The sequence below is a fragment of the Silurus meridionalis genome, chromosome 20 (assembly GCF_014805685.1).
Source record: "Silurus meridionalis isolate SWU-2019-XX chromosome 20, ASM1480568v1, whole genome shotgun sequence".
In the NCBI taxonomy this organism is placed as follows: domain Eukaryota; kingdom Metazoa; phylum Chordata; class Actinopteri; order Siluriformes; family Siluridae; genus Silurus; species Silurus meridionalis.
Window position 1 is genome coordinate 16,221,730 of NC_060903.1, and position 20,731 is coordinate 16,242,460.

General features: G+C 40.0%; 2 protein-coding genes across 3 annotated transcripts; one reads left to right on the forward strand and one right to left on the reverse strand.

The window, feature by feature from the left end:
• Positions 1-1,333: 1,333 nt before the first annotated feature.
• Positions 1,334-13,173, forward strand: LOC124402887 (tropomyosin alpha-4 chain-like). 2 transcript variants are annotated; one of them, XM_046876256.1, is made up of 8 exons: positions 1,334-2,016; positions 3,788-3,921; positions 5,148-5,265; positions 5,366-5,436; positions 6,168-6,243; positions 8,037-8,099; positions 8,575-8,644; positions 11,890-13,173. In XM_046876256.1, the coding sequence occupies exons 1-8, from the start codon at positions 1,885-1,887 to the stop codon at positions 11,970-11,972; spliced, it is 747 nt and encodes a 248-aa protein (XP_046732212.1). In that variant the 5' UTR covers positions 1,334-1,884; the 3' UTR covers positions 11,973-13,173. The 2 variants fall into 2 exon arrangements, with proteins under 2 accessions (XP_046732212.1, XP_046732211.1); XM_046876255.1 differs by lacking the exon at positions 6,168-6,243 and adding an exon at positions 6,917-6,992 and having other exon boundaries at positions 1,335-2,016.
• A 1,786-nt stretch (positions 13,174-14,959) lies between these two features.
• Positions 14,960-18,780, reverse strand: pmvk (phosphomevalonate kinase). Its single transcript, XM_046876257.1, has 5 exons — positions 18,617-18,780; positions 17,474-17,537; positions 16,166-16,318; positions 15,734-15,863; positions 14,960-15,262 (listed from the first exon to the last, which is right to left on the reverse strand). Exons 1-5 carry the CDS (start codon positions 18,703-18,705, stop codon positions 15,102-15,104), a joined length of 597 nt encoding a protein of 198 aa, XP_046732213.1. The 5' UTR covers positions 18,706-18,780; the 3' UTR covers positions 14,960-15,101.
• Positions 18,781-20,731: the final 1,951 nt, after the last annotated feature.

The window sequence follows — 20,731 nt, forward strand, 5'->3', positions numbered from 1 at the left end:
TTATCTTGTGGTTTTCATTTCTTTGGTGAAAACGTGCGTGCTTCCTTCCTTATGTCCACCGTAACACACGTGCACATGTTTCTAGGTGTAGCAATACACCAACTTTACTGGATCTCACCTGGATACTTAATATTTCCTGCCACTCCTTCAGTCATAAAGATTGTACCTCTTCCACAACATGTTCACAATATGGTGAAGTCCAAAACAGTCATCAAGCACCTCATAAACCATAACTGCTATAAGATTTATCGTAAGGAAAAATACCAGAGGGAAAGATATCATGAATAAATTGTTAAAATGTAAATTTGCCTGCTGTCTCGTTGACTCCAATTTCCAAACTGTAGAACTATAGTCAAAGAGACCTGACATCTAGTCAGTCAGTAAGAAGTATTAAGGCCTCATTAGGGATGACCCCCATTACAATAACACACGCTGGTGGAATAACAAGTAGACATCAGAAAACTCTGAGTAATATTATTGTTGAATTATTGTGGGAAAAACAGACTTATTTTTTTATCTTGGTTTTCCAAATAAAGTATCGATGAGGACTATAATCCTCATTCATGGTGCCAAATTTACAGTGGGAACCAAGTAACAAAGAAAAATAAAATTTGTTACTATTCTTAAGTAGCTTTTTTTGCACATCTGTACTTTACTATTTTCTTTCAGGGAGAATTTACTTTAACTTAACTACATTTCAAAGTCAAATATCCTACTAGCAGAACATTTTTAGATTTTTTATTGTAACATTTTTGTAGATATCAGTTTGACGCATTAATATCAGTGGCTTAAGCAAGAGTCTTGTGACACAAATGATAATAGCAACATTATAGTCAATATATATAGTATATTATAGTATCATATTTATAGTCTATATATAGTAAATCATAGTACTTTGAATACTTGAGTACATTTGAAGGCAAATACTCAAATGAACGTTTAAAGGGAGCACTTTTACTTTTACTGAAGTATTATTATACCTTATCTTTACTTTGAATGAAGTACATGGTTTGTGTACTTCATCCACCAATTCAGTGACGTCATAATGTCGAGAAAACTTGAATTCATGGAAATTCGGATTGAACTAGTGCAGCCTCTACAAATGGGGGCACCGCCATCTAGTGGCCACACTACGCAAATACATCGCATAACGATTATAAAAAAATTATATAGTTTTTTTATACGATAAAATTATATTACAAAAAATTTCCGACTTAAAAAAATAGTAGATAAGATTGAGATAGATTTTCAATGGCATACTCGTATAAAGATGTTGCGTCACTTCCGGTTTACAGGGCGGGGTAAGCGGAAGTGGCTTTCATATGCGGAAGCTGGAAGTGGGCTGATGAGTGAGTGTGGAGAGAAAAGGAGGTCGCGCGGGAGCTAAGGAGGGAACGGAAACGCCTCTTCGGCTGCAGTTTTATTAGTATTTTTAAGATATATTTGTATTGGAATTTATTTTCGTAAAGAAAAAACGAGGAGAAGAAAAAAGTCGGAATATTTCCCAGAAAAGAAGGAAAGAAATAAAAATCAGTTCCGTCTCCTCAGATATCGGCGAAGGCTAGCTCGCGCTCTCGGCTAGCTAGGCTAGGCTAAGCTGAGCGTCCGTGTGGTAACTTTCAAGGGTGTATAAATCGATTATTTTGTCTTTCTTAGGGAAATTAATGAAAGTCTAATAGCTATATTCGTATAAATACAAGTTAGAAATTAACTAGCAAATTCGCACGATTATCGCCGATACACTTTTTTTTCCTCCCTCTCACGTTCTCGCGCGCGGGGCGGATTGTAAAAGGCTCTGATTGATTTATTTTGGGAGTCCAGCTGCATTACGAATCCAAAAGTCTCCTCTCAGATTTAAAATCAAAAAGTAAATACAATCAAAAAATGGCCGGAGTGAACAGCGTGGAAGCGGTGAAGCGCAAGATTAAAGTTCTCCAGCAACAGGCGGATGAAGCCGAGGAGAGAGCCGAGGTCCTGCAGAGGCAGGTTGAAGAGGAGAAGCGCTGCAAGGAGCAGGTGAAGTAACTCCAAATCCTTAAACCCAGCACAAAAAAAATCTTCTAGAATGGGGTCATCATCTAAAACTAACCCGTGCCATGTAGTTTTAAGGCAGCTGTCATTCATTTACTGGGGCCGTTGAGACAGGAAATGGCTGATCAAGTCTTGAGGTTTGCTGAAACTAAGATGCAAGAGGAGGAGGAATGAAGATCTTTGGTGTGAAGATGTTTTCTTCGACCCGAGGGTGTTGATTTAAATCCCTATATGGGCATCTCTGCGTATTGGGTTGTGATCGTGTATAAAATGTGAAACAATAATTAAAATGCAATTGGGTTCATATTTCCTTTTTTTTTTTTTTGTCTTAAGCAGGAATTGAATTAGTCCTTCAACCAGGGTGAAGGTTTGCACTTTGGATCTGTTTGAGCAGATCGCTTAGCCGTTATCCCTTTTGTTTGGTGACAGAATAATCATTTATGTGGTGAAGATTTTCTGTCCAGGAAGAAGTCCTTCAGTGTTAAAGTTGAAACCCTTGGGAATTTGAAAGACATTTCTTTTTATCAGTAGAAGACTGCAAGATCTTAACATGGAATCGAATTAGGAAAAGAATTCTACATTGTGCATGAGATTAATGCGTTTAAGAGCAGAAATGTGTTATTGGAAAATCAATTTTTGAGTGTAAAGAAAGGGAAATGAAACATATGTATCAGGAGCAGCAGCTGGATTCAGTATGGTACCTGTGGACATTGTGGGAAATTTCCCAATGATGTCTTATTACATTTTCCAGCTTTAGTGAAGCATAACTAGTATACTTGGCTTTAACACAGAAGGGGTTTTGAAGGGGTAATTATGTGAGCGGGTGTATGAATAGTGTGTGTGTGAGGGGCAGATTTTATGAAAACCCCCGTTTTCGACATCAAGCTTTTGTAGGTGTTGTTGGAACCCCAGTAGTTTAGAAAGAGGTCAGAATGGTTAGTGATGTACTTTGTTATTCACCAGGGTTACCTTGGGGGCTAAACAAAGAGCAGTTGGACTGGTTGATTTGGTTCCTGGAGCAAAGGTGTCGCATCGAGTCGTGTCACTCTAATAGCGACTTTGTCTGACTTCTCGGCCAGACCTTTGTTGGGAATGTCAGCCTTGGATGAAAGAGGCTTCCTGTCTCTGTAGAGTTGCGCTCAGCTGCCACAGGAAACGCTCTTGCGAACTGATTATGGGCCCTCCTTTTGGTCCGGAGCCAGACAGGAAGCGCTGTTGCAATGCTGTCCAATCGTACAAATTTGAAATGCAGAATACAGCACACGTTCATTTGTAAAGCTTCATGCAGGATCTTGAGAGAAGCACCAGGCAGCACAGTTTTAGATCTACACCCCCCATGAGCTGTCACAGGATCGCCATGGCATACATTTTGTTTGTTTTTGTATATTTTGACCTACTTTTAGGGAACCCTGGTATGTGCACGTGTTTCGGGTTCTCGTGTCGCCCCCACCACCACCAAACCATTCTCATCCATCTGGTTCCCATTTTCCACTCTGTTTAGCCCTTCTGGGGTTTTTTTTTTTTTTATTCTTTGTATTGTAAAACCATAGCCAGGTGTGAAACAGAATTCATAATGCTCTAATTAGGACCAATGAGATTACTAAGAAGGAAAAAAGCTCCTTCCCTTTGTTATTTATGTGACCGATCAGTCGAGCCGGGGTGTCCACTGAACCATGTCGGCGATGAATGTTGAATTTGTTATTCATGTTATCCCTATCTCTGTTTTTCATTCTTTTTCTCTCTGGCTCGTACGTAGGCTGAGGCGGACGTCGCTTCTCTGAACAGGCGCATCCAGCTGGTCGAGGAGGAATTGGATCGAGCTCAGGAGAGACTCGCGACGGCTTTACAGAAACTGGAGGAGGCAGAGAAGGCTGCAGACGAGAGTGAGAGGTGTGTGTGTGGGCTTGAACTGGATGAGCCAAGCCATAAACAATTAACCATTTACACCAATTGTATTTATATGTTGCAAGCACCAGTGTCTCATGTTATTTGATGTGGCTGATTTCCAGTTCTGGTCTGTTTTCCAGTTCTACCACTTCAGTGGGTGCCAAATCTTACACAATACAGCCAATTTAACCCAGCCCTTGGTTGCATTTCATCCAATATTTCCACGTAGACCTATTTAATACATGCCACTTGCTATATATAATTAATGAAATGATGTAATTTGTCTTACTGTATACCAGGGGAGTAACGGTACACACATCCGTACCAAAATTTGTCGGTACAGGGCTTTCGGTACGTGCATTCCTTTACGTAGTTAAAATCTGAGCTCTTTTAGGAACATAACATTAAGTGGCAGATCACAGAAACTAGAGTTAGCTCAGTGTCACTGTGGCTACTTGCTCTGTACTGGAAATATTTGTTTTGCGCATGCAAACGTTAAGCAAACGATAAGAATACTACTTTTTTTGTGGCCTTGATCTTGTAAGCTCTGAACTAACCCTTACCTCTTCGAAACACAAGGTATCTGTTGATTTATTCAAACTAGATCGTAACACTTGGCTAGTTTTGGGTGCGACTCGTGATATTTTGCACGTCTCTGTGATGCGTGTGCACACAGCTTGACATTCGGAGCTAAGTCAACAGTGAGCTTAGCTGGGCAAGAAGCTTTTAGGTGGAGTGAAAAGCTGATGACTTGAGTATAGGATGGAAATGATTTAAACAGTGTTAAATATTGAAGCAAGCTTGAGGAATTTCAAGGCTGGTTATCGTGTTACTTTTGAAGTACCTGATATTAATTTAAGGTCACACCCTGGGGGCAGGTCTTTGGGGCTGTAGTTTGATACTTCAGAAGGAACAATGCATTTATTATTCATATATTGTTATTCTATATTGATGCAGCATCAGTAGTGTGAAGTTTGGCGAAGGTGATTAGTCACGTCAGATACATAACCTTCAGAATTCTGATTAAAATCCCCCAGTATGTCCCCCTTGATTAAGTATATTCCCCAGTCTACTTGCAACTCCCCAATAATGTAGGTGGAATTTCTACGTTATCAACATCTCCGTCTATCTAGAGGTTTTATTTTTATTTATTATTTTTATGGCATGGCTAAATTTGGAAATGGCCGGTTATCGATGTAACTGGATGTGTGTGTTTGTGTACATCTCAGGGGCATGAAGGTGATTGAGAACAGGGCCCTGAAAGATGAGGAAAAGATGGAGCTGCAGGAGGGCCAGCTGAAAGAGGCTAAGCACATTGCAGAGGAAGCTGACCGCAAATACGAGGAGGTAAAGTTTTACCCTGTTTTTTTTTGGTGCATGTTAAAACCTGCTCCTTTTTTTTTTTTCTTTTTTTTCTCCTTGTAAGTCTTTGTGTGTGTGTTTACAGGTGGCTCGTAAGCTTATCATCATCGAGGGTGATTTGGAGCGCACAGAGGAGCGAGCAGAAGTTGCTGAGGCGTGAGTCAGGCTTCCAATCATCATATACACACACACACACACACACACACACACACACACACACACTAGGTGTTTTTAGTGTCCAATAGCCCAGATTTTAAACACTCAGCCTCCTTGCCCATTTATGTAAAGAAAAGCTATTTTTGCAATTTTCTCTGCACACATGGGTGACTTTGCTGTATCTTAAGCTGGCAGGTCACATTTTAGAGTTCCTCTTTTAGGCCTGAAAATTAACATCTGCATCACCCACCATCACTTAACAGAATTAAAAGCCCCTGCTAGCGCATTCAGGAGTCCCTTCCCGTCATGCCATTAGACTTACCGTTTTTTTTTGTTTAGTTTTTTTTAAATGCATGCTGTTTTCGGTGCACATCAAAAGCAACCCCACCTTTATGTCCCTGCCTGTCTTTAAAAAAAATTATAATAATAACTTTTTTCTTTGACACTTAAATACGGTTATTATTAAAGGGAAAAGATTTTAAATATAACTCGTTGAGAGTGCGCTCACGTTATACAGAACACCATAAAAGTGGGAATGCTGTACGTATCATGACTCAACATTACCTGTGCTTCCTCCCTTTCCCTGTCATCTGTGTGACTGGTGTGTGCATGTTCTGAAAATCTCCCACACACCAATCCCTACCTGCATGCGCTTTGGGTTTGCCCTGTCATGTCTCGCCCCACCTACTTCCTCTTCCTCCCCCACCCACGGCAAAAAAAAAAAAAAACAGCAATAGACGCCGATTGGAGGATCTGCTGAGGAATTACGACCAAACGCTGAAGAGTCTGCAGGCAGCTGAAGACAAGGTACTGGCCCAGTTATGTTTCCCAGTGGGTTCCTCTTACAGGCCCTGGGGATGAGCTAAAGTGGGCTTTTATACTTTTTACCGAGCTGCAGAACGGGTATTTTTGTCAGACCGTGGGCTCGTATTCAGTGCCCCCCATGCACCGTTGTTTTCTCAGTAGAAGGTTAGAAAGGTTCTGACAGGTGTTTGAAAATCCCCCACCCTCAACTGACCCGGCTACTCTTCTCCTCCTGTTCACCCATCTGCTCTCTTCAATTTCATCCTGTCTTGACTAGGTGAATGATCTGTGGTTTATGCTTGAGATTAACTGCATGGATGTGGTTCAGTCTTTGATTTTTCACTCTATTTGATCATTTTCACCTTCCCAGTTTTTGGTTGACGATTTTTAGTTCCCCTAGAATCCAACACGACTTCTTTCTGATAAGGGATAAGCAAATTACACCCAGATCATGCACTAGCAGTCCATAGTGTTTTTTTGTTTTGTGTTTGTTGTTAAATTGTTTCTTTTTTTGTGTCTTTTTTTCTCTACTTTTTCATGTCTTTCATGATCCCATCCATTGCTTTTTTTCCCCCCTTCTTAACCCCCTTTTTCAACCTCGATCTTTCCAATGTCTTTTACCTCCCCTCCTTCTTCTCTTTCAAACACCAAAATGTGAAATTTTATGAAACTGCAGCAAATGTGCGGAATTGGAGGAGGAGCTGAGAAATGTCACCAATACCTTAAAGTCCTTGGAGGCCCAAGCTGAGAAGGTAGGAAAGGAAGGATTGAGAATTTCTGCATGCTTGTGGGATTCTAATCTCTAAGATACTACAGTGCTTTTTGGGAAAACTGATTCCAGACTGAGATGTCAGGGCCTCATTCTTGCTAATCAGTCTTCTTAGTATTAGCCTTGGTACTGTTTTATGATTTTTTTTTTCCCCTTATTTAAGGATTTTCATGTGTAGATCAGCAGTTAAGTAACCATGGTTTTTTATTTATTTTTATTTATTTAACTTTTTTGTTTGAAATGAAATTAATAATTTTTGTTAATAATATCCAGCTATGCGTATGAATGTACCAACCCTGTCCTTCTCATTTAGAGTTTGCTAGTGAGACAAGACAGTGTTTCACAATGTTACTGCACAATCTGTTGCTAGCCATGTTTAGGAAACAAAAGTCGTCATAGAAACCAGCACCAAAGGAAGGATTGGCGCAAGGCTGTGTTAGAAACGTACTTAATATAGACAAGGGTTGTGAATGTGAAATGTAATATAATTTCAGTCGATTTAGTTTCGCTTAAGTTGCTGTGGAATCGAGCGAGAGTGCGGACCTGAACCTGTTTCTACCTGACTCGTCTTTTCAAGATTGTGTTTTATGGATGAACTGAAACCTGCTATTTGTTGTAACTTGTAGAGCAGTCACCATATCTGTGATAAAAAGGGCACATCGCATTACGTTGGTATTCGTGATACCTGCTGCTCTGCAACTGTATGAATGCTTTGGCTGATTCAGCTCCGGCTGTGGGAATTTTATTTATTTCCAGCAGTCTTCCTAAACCTCGAGGGAGCACATTTATTAATAGCTTAGCTTCCGTCATCTCCTCTTAGTGTACAGGAGAACAGATTTGAACGACAAATGCATTTGCAAATAAAGCCTGTAGATCCGAGTTTTGAATCAGCTGGATCAGTGAACTTATAAATATTAAAAAAAGGTTTGTGTAATGCACGAGGCCTTGGTGTGTCTTTTTAATAAAACATCTGTTTTCAAACAATGTGGTTCTCTGATTGGCCTCCACCTCTGTTTATACATTGCAGTATTCCCATAAAGAGGACAAGTACGAGGAAGAGATCAAGATTCTCACGGATAAGCTGAAGGAGGTGGGGCTCCAACGCAATATTTCACAAAAATACCTGTCAAAGCTTTTTCTCAGTGGAACTACTTGGCAGTCACATTTGGTGTCCTGTTAAATCATAGTATTTTGTAAATTTGACACTTTTCCCAACTATATCTGGTTCGAAAACTACAAATAAAGTTTGCTGGGGTACCCAGCTGGTATAGGTTTAGAAAATTATGCATTGAATTATGTCCAATTTACTATGATATATAACTCTTCAACAACTTGATTAAATTTAATCTTTTTATTTATTTTGAGAGGATTTTATTAAAACCAGAATTTAGTCATGGCAACCTGTGTTTGGTTTTTATGTTCAGAGATCATACAGCGACACAAACCTAAACTGGTAGACATCAATGTTCTTGTCTTAGCTATATATAGCGTTATAGCTCCGGTGCCAAAGTAACCAATTTGGAAGATTATATTTATAAATATTTATGTTTTTTGTTTTTCCTCAGGCTGAGACTCGTGCTGAATTTGGTGAACGATCAGTTACCAAACTTGAGAAAACAATCGACGATTTGGAAGGTAAGTGGCTTCAGTGCCTTGAGATTTCCTTCCCCAAAACTCTGTATGCACCCTCTGACCGCTGTGTGTACGCCCACAGATGAGTGCACAGAAACTGTGCAAGACGGATGCAAGGTCATTAGAGAAGAGCTGGACCATGCTCTTAATGACTTGATCTTCATGTAAATACTTAGCATGTGTGTGCAGTGGAGTGAGCTGCATGTGCACCATACCTGTGATTTAAATGATGCGGGAGGCTTTTCATGTGCTTTTGCTCCTCCGCTAGCCGTTGTTGTTGTTGTTGTTAACACGTCCCATCCACGTGAACATGAGTAAAGTTACAAAATTACTTGAAATGCAGTATCAGCAGGAAAAAAACGTTACTAATAGTGATTCTTGCCTCATCCATGTTCTTTTTGTCCTTCTGCATTATGGTTCCTCTTTGCAGAGAACGTAGCAGGGTAGAAGAGATGAAAATAGACCCACACACCTACACATTACGCCGTTACATGGCGACCTTTGAGTTTGCTCTTGGCATGCTGTTGTGAAGGTCTGTGAGAGCTGTGTTTTAGATGTAGTTGTAGTTGGCGTGATAAAAAGTAACAGCTTTTTGAGCTTGGTAAGAGTGATTTCCTGCATGATATTGATGTGAAGTGCTAAATGGCATGGAGATGTCATTACTGTGCAACTTATTGTATTTATTTTTTGTAGTATCACAATTTCAGCAAATGTATAAGCAAAATAGTTTCCTTTTTTGGTTCATTGTCCAGATTTTGTGTAGGAATAACTATCTAAAAAGTGTGTGTGTGTGTGTGTGTGTACACAGACACACACCACAAACAAGCAGGTAAATATGCTCTGAAGATAAGACAGCGTTCACTAATCTCACCATCACCACAAATGATAACATCATCACAATCATTTGAATCCTTTGAAACATGGTTAGGATGTTGAGGAAACTGTGCACACTGACTGTAGTGCTGCGTTCCATTTTAGTCACACTCTTGTGCTCCCTTTTTTTTTTTTTTCTTCCTCTCGCCTACATTCTCTCCCTCCCACTCTTTTCGTTGCCTTTGCTAGCAGCTCATTCCTGAACTATGTCGAGGCCAGGAGTGTGTGTTAATTTCCCCATTCACCACTCCGATTTCTGTTCTGCCATTTAATTGGTTCGCCTGCCGCCATCCTTTCGTCTTTTTCTTCTGTCATGATACATTCCTGGGTTTTCAATCCTGCTTTATCCTTTGTCCTCTTCTCTCTCTCTCTCTCTCTCTCTCTCTCTCTCTCTCTCTCTCTCTCTCTCTCTCTCTCTGTGTGTGTGTGTCTAAAGTGCTTGACAGAATGTTTGACTTGCTCAGGATTTTGGTTTACCTTCTATTGTCTGTTTTTTGTCTGTTGTTGAGTATAACAGATGATACTCAGCATCTCTGTTGCGCACAAGCAAAAAATTTAATCTGATACATCTTTCAGTATAACAAAGCATGAGCATTGGCTATATATGTGGCTCTGGTTTCCATTTTCAGTTTCATAAATACATAAAACTTTAATGATGCAGTTCAGTTTTGTATGAAACTGAATCCCGAATGAAATGTAGACTAAGCTGCCTTTATTGCATTGCGTTTTCATTTCTGACCTACACGTTTTTCTAGTCGTGTTTGACAAACACTAACATTACGGGCCACCGCTCTTTGGCATTTTGGGAATCTTCTGGTGTCTTCCTTCTACTGTTGATGTGTGGCAAATTGGCTACAGGTGTGCTTTTGACAGGTTTTTTTTTAACTCCCTATACTCACTCAAGTTTATGCACAGTTTGTCTAATAGATCTCTAGAGAATTAGAAACCCTGTCTTGAACAAAGCAATATCCTTACTGTTGTACTACTATCTCCTTTGATTGAGCTTGATTGAAAACCCAGACAGAGGCTTATCAGGAAACCTTGCAAAAAATCATTGTAAAATTGCGAATCTAAAACATTAGTACATGTGTAACCAAGTCAAATAGCCGGTTTACAGCAGCAGTTTATTTAAAAGCCATATAGCCCTCCTCTCAGTTTATGCAAAATTAGATATTTGGTGTATGCTATTTCATGATCTTTATCTGCAGACTTGAAGGGCGATGTTTGGTCCCAGTGTTAGATTTGTAACCGAGCAAATTAAATGTTCGTGTCGGCATTAGGAAAGCAGTTATAGCGAGGTCTAGACCACAGTCTGTTTGAGTTAACTGTGACTGGTCATACAGACAACAGTTTAATAGTGTCATACAAATAAAATGAATAGATCCTGTCTCAAAGCGGAAAAAACAGATGTAGACTTGGATCCTTAAAGAGCCTGAGATGAAGTGAGGGAGAAACCTTAAGAGGAACTCTCATCTCCTAGGTGACACCAGACACACAGCAACAGTTCTCACATTCAAATCTGCTGTATTTAGATCTGGAAAGAGTGAGGCATAGTGTTTTTGGGAAGAGGAAATCATTAGAGAGCTCATGCGTGGGACCAGGGGCACAACAAGCTGAAGTATCAGAATGAATTGGATTTGTCTGGAGGTCAAGACGAACCATGTGTAATAGTTTAATAGATTGACCTTAGCGTTAAAACATAGACCTGGAAACTTGGCTCGGAAACCAGAAGTTGTGTGCTGCTTCCTTGTATGTAATGTTGTGAAGTCTGGTATTAGGATGAACAAAATTATTGATGTAATGAAAAGCCAAACTGCCTTTTGTGTAGAGTAATTTGAATTCTGGCAATGCCGTTAGACACGTTTCTGGGAGGGAATCTGATTGTTCGTGAACAAACACAGTCCTGTAGAACATTCGGGAGTGTACTTTATAGGTTAGAGTAGAAATTCAGTAGATATTCAAAAATGTATCACAGTATTCCTGATGAATGGTTTCTAATATTGACTTGAGGTTTAAACTTCACAAACTGGTTTTCTAGACATGATTACACAAATGTTTGATTTTTGTTTAAAGTTGATATCTTGACGACAAAGCGTTTGACATGTTTCAGCATGGCATTTTTTCTTCCTGCCCAGACTGACGAATTACATAACCAGACATGTCGTCTTTCAGTATTCTAATCACCTTTGCCTTGTGTTATGGAAATAATGCATGCATTTTTTTTTTGTCTGTCTGTCTCTGGTATTCCACCAACCGAGACGTTCAGAGGTTGGACCAGTTTCCAAAAAAAAAAAGTTTCGCACTTCAGGTTTGGCTGGACGTTTGATCTGTGTATGGAAGCAGTCGTCTCACATGTTTCCTATTTTGTTTCACAGAGAGGCTCGCTGCAGCTAAAGAGGAGAACATCAAGATCCACGCCACGCTGGACGCCACTCTGCAAGATCTCAACAACTTCTAAAATCTGCACCGCCCTCTCTTCTCCCTTCCTTTCCTCACCCTACCTTTCTACCCACTTTACCCCCTTTTAGTTATTGCTGGGTGGCTGAACAAGGGCAAGTTGCTCCTTTTTTTTTTTTTTTTTTTTTTGGTGTAGGTAGCACTTTAGCTTCATTCCTCACATGCCAGCCCACAGTATTTACCTGGTTTCTCTTACTTTTGTCATGTATCTATCTATCTATTTTTTTTTTTTTTTCCCCCTGTAGGCTCACCCGTTTTCTTTAAACGAGACTGCATATGATGATGCACCATTGCCTGCAATTTGATTCATTCCTGTAATTATGTGCGATTAGATAATAAGGGTGATCTCTATTTTTGTCGGATGTCTGTGTTCTGATTGGTTTACTAGTCTCACAGTGCAATATTACCACACAGTACAGTATAAAGAATTGGAAAGGTTGCAGTGCAAAATGACTCTTCATACATGACTTTTTCTTTTTTTTTCTTTTTTGTAACCGCTGAATGATTTCTCTGCCCCGTTTGTTTTAACACTGTTCATTATAACGAATGTTTGCATTTTACCGTGCCAATGCCTTGCGGGACCATTCTATATCGTATCGTACTATCAGCTGTGCGGTTTCTTTCTTTTTTTTTTTTTTTGCTTCAAAAAGTTCAGTTAAAGCCCTTTACTAATTATGCTGAATCATCTCTTTCGAAATAGTGTCATCTTCTCTTGAACCAAACGAACATGACCGACTATAAACGGTTTACATTCAACCTTTTTTCCATTTGTTTAAGGTGTAGAGCATCAAACACTAGGCACCAGGTTTGAGTTTGGTCTGAGGCGAGGGAAATAAAAATGCAGTTAAACCAGCCTTTCTTTCGAACGCGGCCGGCTCCTTCGTCTTTTCCCCTCAAGGTTGCGACCGAATTGGAGGCGGAGAGACGGGACGTCACATTTCCACTGCCAAAATCGAGGTGAAAAAGGGTCAAGAGAGATTGAGGAAGAGAATAGGGGGAATAGTTGAAGGTATTATCTGAGCATCTCTTCAGTGTACTGTCTATACCATGTACACATCTCGAGTGAATTAAATACTTCAAAGCACCAAGAACCTTTTTAACTGGAATTGCAAAATTTAAGATGTAAACATTTTGCTATCAGTGTTTCATTGTAATAATGACACAATCAATTTTTTTTTTAAATAAAGAACTATAACACTTAACAGGATTCCTGGGGTTTTGTTTTCAAGAGGAGTTTTTGTTGTTTTTTTTTCCCTAACAAAGGTTGAGTTTCTCAGATACCAAGAATTACTAAATAGGGATGGTCTGTTTATTTCACCCTTCCCACATATTGCCTATACACACCACCTTTGACCCAAAGTGTGTGTACACTCCTATGTGGCTCTTTCCAAAACTGCTGCCCGAGTGTTTGAAGCTGCACCCTTAACCACTTCCTGACACTTGAAATAAAAGGCCTAAACCTGTTCCAGCATGACTGCTTCCGCTTCAAGAAGACATTGTGTGTTAGGTTTAGAGTGGAAGAACAAGTGTCCTGCACAAAGCCCATAACATTCTTGGGATAACTTGGAATGTTGACTACACCTCAGGCGTCCTCACCCAACGTCATTATCTGATCTCACTAATGCTCTTAGCAGCTAAATGACCACAAATCCCTCATAGCCGTGCTCCAAAATCTAATGGAAAGCGTCAGTAGTAAGAGCAAAATAAACAAATAAATGTGGAATAGAATAAAATTAAACAAGCTGATATGGGCTTGATGGGTAGGTGTTCACTAACTTTTGGACACAAGATTTGAGTGGCTGGCACACTTTTTAGATGTCTTCAGTCTTCCATCTCATGTCTTTGTCCTCTTTTTCAGCAGTTTCACACGTCTCTACTACACGTTTCCAGATTCGGTGTTAATCGTTGGATCGCTCGGGACTCGTTGACGGCAGTGTCGATTTTTTTATCAAACTCAGCAGATCGTTGAGCTCGATAGGTGAGATGTGAGCCCATGTTTGCTTTATGCATGTGTGGAATGCCTCTACGGCTCTGCTGTGGATTCTAGACAGAACTGGTCTAGTGCAAAAATGCAGAGTAGTAGATAGTTTCACTATTCTGGAGTCTGGAATTAAAACGATGAGTAAAATATGCTGTATTGAAGGAACTTGTCAGTTACTCACTTTCTGACTATCCTTTGAAAATCAGAGGTTATTCAAGTATATGGTTTGCATGACATGAACAAACCCCCCTGAAGTACCAAAAAAAAATAGACGAATTAAAGAAAAAAAATAACACTGGACCAGGAGAGCATCCAAAAGTGTTCTAACAAGAAAATGTCCCCAAAGCTCCATGAAGATATATTTTGCATAGGTTGGAGTGGAAGATCTGCTAAAGAGCTCTGACTTTTACCCTATTTGAACACCTTTGGGATGAACTGGAACACTCCCCTGGCCTCCACATCACTACCTGTTTTTTTTGCAAATCTCCCCAAGCGCATGCCAAAATCAAGTGGAACATCTTCCCAGAAGACTGGAGGGAATTATGGGAGCAAATTGGAACTAAATGTGGAATAAACATACCGTACTTATGAACAGGTGTCCACAAACTTTTGGCAATATAGTGTACATCGAGGTTGTGACTTAAATTGAGAAACTCTTATACTCAGGCACTGTTCTGCTTTTGGGATCTTAACTGCTGATAACCTTCAAAATGTATGAGAAATATGTTACTTATAATTGAGATTTACATTGTGGTGACAGAGCTGGTGTCCCTCAAGATGTTTGAATGGTGCTTTTGAGGAGAAACAACTCCTCCTTTTAAGTAACTATTACACATAATCACACACATATTTCTCTCACTTTGTTTTTTTTTTTTAATGTTTAATAACACACTTTGCATCACCCAGATGAGGAGAGGTTTCACTCCGAGTCTGGTTCCTCTCAAGGTTTCTTCCTTATACTATATAAGCAAGTTTTTTTTCCTGGCCACAGTCTCCTTGGAGATAAATACACTTACAATTTTTGTTCTTTAATTCAATTTACAATTACATTGTGTAAATTAGCTTTAAGTGCTATGGAAATAAACTTGAATTGAATGTTCTAAAATGACAGGACAGGCTTTTGTTTCACAGGTTTCTTCACTGTCCAATTCATTTAACACAATCTTGTGTACGTGGCTGCTCCAGTGTTTTCTCGTTAGCTAACGACAACAGTCTCTCGAGCTCTGCTTCGAGAAGACCGTCATTCCTTATGACCCAGTCAAAATCCACTCCCTGATCCAGACCACATTCGGACTCTGCATCGTCTACTCCTGAGGAACAAGAGGTGGACAACAGTCAGTTGGTTTACAAACAAGGTGAGCTGTTCTGACATGGTGGACCAAATAAACTGGTATCTTTATGCAGATTTTCTTTCCAAATCTCAAGAGACCTCACAAGAATATATGTCAGTAAGTACAAATAGTATGAGGCAACCACCACCATGCTTTAGAGCTGGTTATTGGTATGGTCGTCCATCTACCATGCTTTAGACCTGGGATATTGAGATCTTTCCATCTACCATGTTTCAAAACTGGTTATTAGTATGCAATGATTGCATCTGAAGCATCATGAGGTCTTTTCCAAAGTGGTGTTTATGACTTAAATGGAGATAATGAGTATTTCCTGCAGAAATCAGTCATTTGTTCAGGGTTTTAAGGTTCAACATTTTACCTGCCCCCTTTTAAAACTACATTTAAGAGACACCAGCACCTTTTGTATGGCTGGCAATGGCTCTGCCGTACCTGCAGTGAATATCCATCCCCTCTGAGCCCTGGTTTGCTCAGAGGCCTCTACTCGGACGCTCACACACTGCTGTGGATATTCACTCCGGAACCACTGCAAATCAGACATGCGCCTGCAGTCACTCACAATCTGGAAAAGAAAATAAAAGGGGGAAAAAAAAAAAAGAGACAGACAGGACAGGACCGGTGAGCAGTAAGTAGTTGATCCAATCAAGCAACAAAGCTTCTTATGGGGCATCAGGTTAAGGTCAAACTAATCCCTGTTAATAGAGCAGGAAAGGGTATGAACAAGAAAATTCCTTAATTATTCAAACTCAGCCCATGATCTTATTCTGCCAGTCTACCAGCCTGAACAGCTCTTCTCTTCAACAGATTTTTGGTTTTAGGATCATCTTGGTACTTGGTTAAAATAATTCCAACCCTAGTACTTACCCACACAGGTTGAGTGACTCCACACACCACCATGCGACAGAAGAAGCCCGGGTCCCATTGCCTTCGTCTCTCCCCCCAGCTGATCATCTCTGCCCGGTGCTGCTCCTTATAATGTCCTGCTCCCAACAGCTGCTCATAGTCCAGCATGTGTTCCTAATGGTGCGTGGATTTAGATTTTATATATAACATGTACACAGTATCTCACAAAAGTAAGTACACTTTACACATTTCAGTAACCATCAGGTGTAGAATCTGGCTTCAAAAAAAGACGAGTGCTGCAGCATTGCTTTAGAGATTGCAGAAGCAGAAGGTCTGCTTTTAAGCGCTCAGCCCACAAGCCGCACACTGCAACAAGTCGGTTTACATGGCCGTCATCCCAGAAGGAAACCTCTTCTGATGCTGGCTCACAAATGGTTTGCTGGAGACGACCTGTCCAAGAGCATGAATTACTGGAACGGTGTCCTGTGATCTGATGAGAGAAACTTGTTTGCCTCAGATGGTGTCCAGCATGTGTGTTGACGCTCTGGTGAGGAGAACCAAGAAAATTGTGTTTTGCCTACAGCCAAGCATGGTGGTGGTAGCATCATGGTCTGAGGCTGCATGATTGCTGCTGGTACTGTGGAGCTGTGGTTCATTGAGGGAAACATGGATTCCAACATGTACTGTGACATTCTGAAGGAGAACGTGAAGCCCTCCCTATAGAAACTGGGCCAAACGGCAGTTTTCCAACATGAAAACGACCCCAAACACACCACTAAGATGACAACTGCCTTGCTGAAGCTGAAGGTGATGGAGTGGCCAAGTATGTCTCCAGACCTGAACCGTATTGAGCACCTGTGGGGATCCTCAAGCGGAACGTTGAGAAGCACCATGTGTCTAACATTCAGCAGCTCTGTGATGTCATTATGGAGGAGTGGAACAGGATCCCAGCAACAATCTGTGCATCTTAGGTGAATTTGACATCCAGGAGGATTAAGGCAGTGTTGGATAACAATGGTGCTTACACTAAATATTGACACTTTGTACACAAGTTTTAACATGTTCACTGAGGGTGTACTCACTTTTGTAGCCAGTTATTAAGACGATAATGGCTGTATGTTAAGTTACATACACATAATGCACATTGATTACTCAAAATTTTATCAATTTTCATTTCTATAGTATTGTTCCTTGGGAACATATACATAAAATGTTCCTTGAGAACATAATAAAATGATATAAAACTTGGGAAAAAAACGTGTGTGTATGTATGTATATATGATAGTACAATGATAGTATATTTATTGAGTGATATGAGATGATTTATACCTGTGCATATTGCTCTTTAAGTGGAGCAGAAAGCCGAAGGATGCAGCACAGCTTTGGACTCAACCTACAAACATGGAAACATCATTACCAACCGGACTCATCCGCAAGACAGTTTTCCAAACAGATTTTCTCAGTCACTCAATACCAGTATTTTTTAAGTTGTGCAGCCTTTTGGTAAACAATTTCCTTCCTGCTGCAGCTAAATACTTTTTTTTTACTCTTCAGTCCAGAGCACCTGCTGCCATTTTTCTGCCCTCCAGTTCCTGTCTCTGTGCATAGATGAGTCACTCAGCCTTGTTTCCATGTCTGAGGTATGGCTTTTAAGGCCACAATTCTCACATGAACACCACTTCAGGTCAGACTTCTCCATACAGTAAATGGGTGTAACTGGTGATAGCACAGCTGGACATCCGAGGAAAGTAAGGATTCTGTCTTTCATCTGCTAAATTAGGTTTCCTTGGCAGACCACTGCGTCCACGCTCCTCAACATGGTCCGTTTCGTTCTGCTCTTCCAAAATACGAGGTGGTATCAAAAAGTTTCGAGACTTGCCCCTTGCATGATGATACAGTGCTCCCAGTGTTCCTGCCACTTCTGGATTGTATCCCGGAAGTTCTTCTTTTCGAAGCGTGTCAAAGCACCTTTTGCGATTCACGCTGGATCTCCGCAATGGTGTCAAAACCAACGACTTTTGAGCTGGATCTTCATCTTCAGGTAAATATCAATGTCCCCTGGAGCCAAATTTGCAGAGTAGTGAGATCACAGTCAAAATAGCAAACGTGGTAAAGCACGTGATCATGATCCCGATGTACAAAGGACAATTTCTTGTGGCAAACAGACTTATGAAGGTCTGTGCTCCCTGTGACTGTGCGTGCAGCCTTGTGCTGCCATCTGTTGGTGTGTTACAAAACTACCCTATATATATTTTCCAAGCATTCTTACTTTCCAGCATTTCTTAATACTTGCCTTAAACATTTGCACACTACTACACATATTCGTGATTAATAATATTAAGGACTAAAATAAGTTGCCTTTTGCACCTTTAAACATGATTCCAATCCACATGCAGATCCAATTTTATTTACATTTTATATTTGATCAAATTTTTATTATTAATGCAATAAAAATACATTTCAAAAAATCACCTTTTTTGTATTAAATCGGTCACATAATCCTTCCCAGACTTCCGTTTTCCGCTGAAGAGTAAAATAAGTTTGGGTTTTGACGCTGTCATTTGAAAATTAGACTGCGTGTTTTACTTGCGCTTGTAATATACTTCCGCTTTCTAACACACGCCACGCCCCCTTTTTTGTGCTGCAACGCGATTGGTTGGAAGTCTTCCTGCCGCGGTGGCGTTTTATTTTCCCTTCTGTTTACCGTAATATAGAAAGTACACGCGCCGATTGTTTGTGTATTTTACATCACGTGTTTTTGTCAAACATCTGTAGAATTGTGCAAATGATGGACTCAGTTATACCAAGTGTGTATAATAGTTTCTATACACCGCGTTTGTGTGTCAGTGACGGGGTGTGTTTGTGATAAATAGGTGTATCATGGTTTTTCTAGTCGAGTGTATTTGTAGTTTTTCGGTAATCGGATGAGCGTCACGCCATGCGCGTCAACCGAGTGTGACAACTGACGCCCATTCTGAACTGTTTATTATTCATTTGTTGATTTTTAAATAATTATTTATTCATTTTTATTTTTAAAAAAAAGTAACTGCTGCAATATGAACAGCTCAATAATATTAAATCGTATAAAAACGAATGTTTGAATTATTACTGATACTACTAATGCTCTGAAATTAAGTTTTTAATTTTGTCACACAGAAAAAAATTCTAATATGTAAATTATAATTTATTTACTGTCAGTGTGTTTTATATAAAACAATGAAAATGTATGCGTTTATACCTAGATATTTTCCTATTTCTTAAGTAGCTGCGGTATATACATTTAAACAGTGTCTATGATTTTTGAAAACTTACAAATAATTTAAAATAATAAACAAAAGGAAGAAAATGATCTATTTAAACAAAATTTACATAAACATATATACACATACACACACACACACACGAACAAAATTAGAGAACAATTTATAACCAATTGAACAATTCTGAAATAATGTCATCTTCACTGCTCAACAGTTGAAGGAGTTTTTGTCCTGTCTATACCATGCTACCAGAACACCTTTTCCACAAAATAACTAATGCATTTAAAAAAACAAAACATTATTTTGCAGAAAACACACTGATCAAAATTAGAGAACAACAATGACTGTAGCATGGAAAAAGATTACAACAACATTTTCTGAAGGTTACAACAGTCAGCAATTAGTAGGAAGTGTACAGGCTTCTGCTCTGAATGACTGAAGCACATCTGCCACAGGACAGCACCAGTCTAATCGGTAAGTCTAACACCAGTCTAATCGGTAAGTCTAGCACCAGTCTAATCTAATCAGTCTCTCACACTGCTCTGGTGTGATTTTGGTCCACTCTTCTTCCAGTCTCCTCCACAGTTCGGTGACTGTAGTGGGTTTCTTGGCCATAATTTTGTCACCAAGGATTTTCCAGATGTTCTCTGTTGGGTTGAGATCAGGACTCTGGGCAGGCCATGTCATTATTTTAATGTTTTCAGTTTCAAGGAACTGCTTTACCCGTTTTGCTGTGTGACATGGAGCGTTGTCCTGCATGAACACTGCGGGCTGATTGGGTGATGAACGCAGGGAAGGAACCATATGTTGTTGAAGAAGGTTCTGATAAACAGTTGCATTCACTCTGCCATGTAGCTGTATAAGAGGCCCAACTCCTGCTGCAGAAAACATGCCCCAAACCATGACACTTCCTCCTCCACTTTTCACTGACTTCTTTACACATTTTGGGTTAAGTCTATCTCCAGTTTGTCGCCGAAAATAATGTTTCCCATCGGACCCAAATAAATTAAACTTGCTTTCATTACTGAAGAACTTTGGACCAGTTCTTCTCTGTCCACAAAACATGTTCCTCAGCAAAGCTTAGTCTAGCCTTTTGATTCTTTCTGCTAATGAGAGGTTTGGTCACTGTAGAGTGGGCTTTCAGTCCAAATGCTCTTAAACGTTGAGACACTGTATGACGAGACAGATCCTTACCCTGTTCAGCGTTGAACTGGTGAGCAATTCCAGCTGCAGTGTGGAAATGATTGCCCATTGAGATCCTCCGCAGTATCCTGTTCTCTCTTGTATTTGTCTTCAGTGGAAAACCAGCCTTCTTGGCAGACTTGAA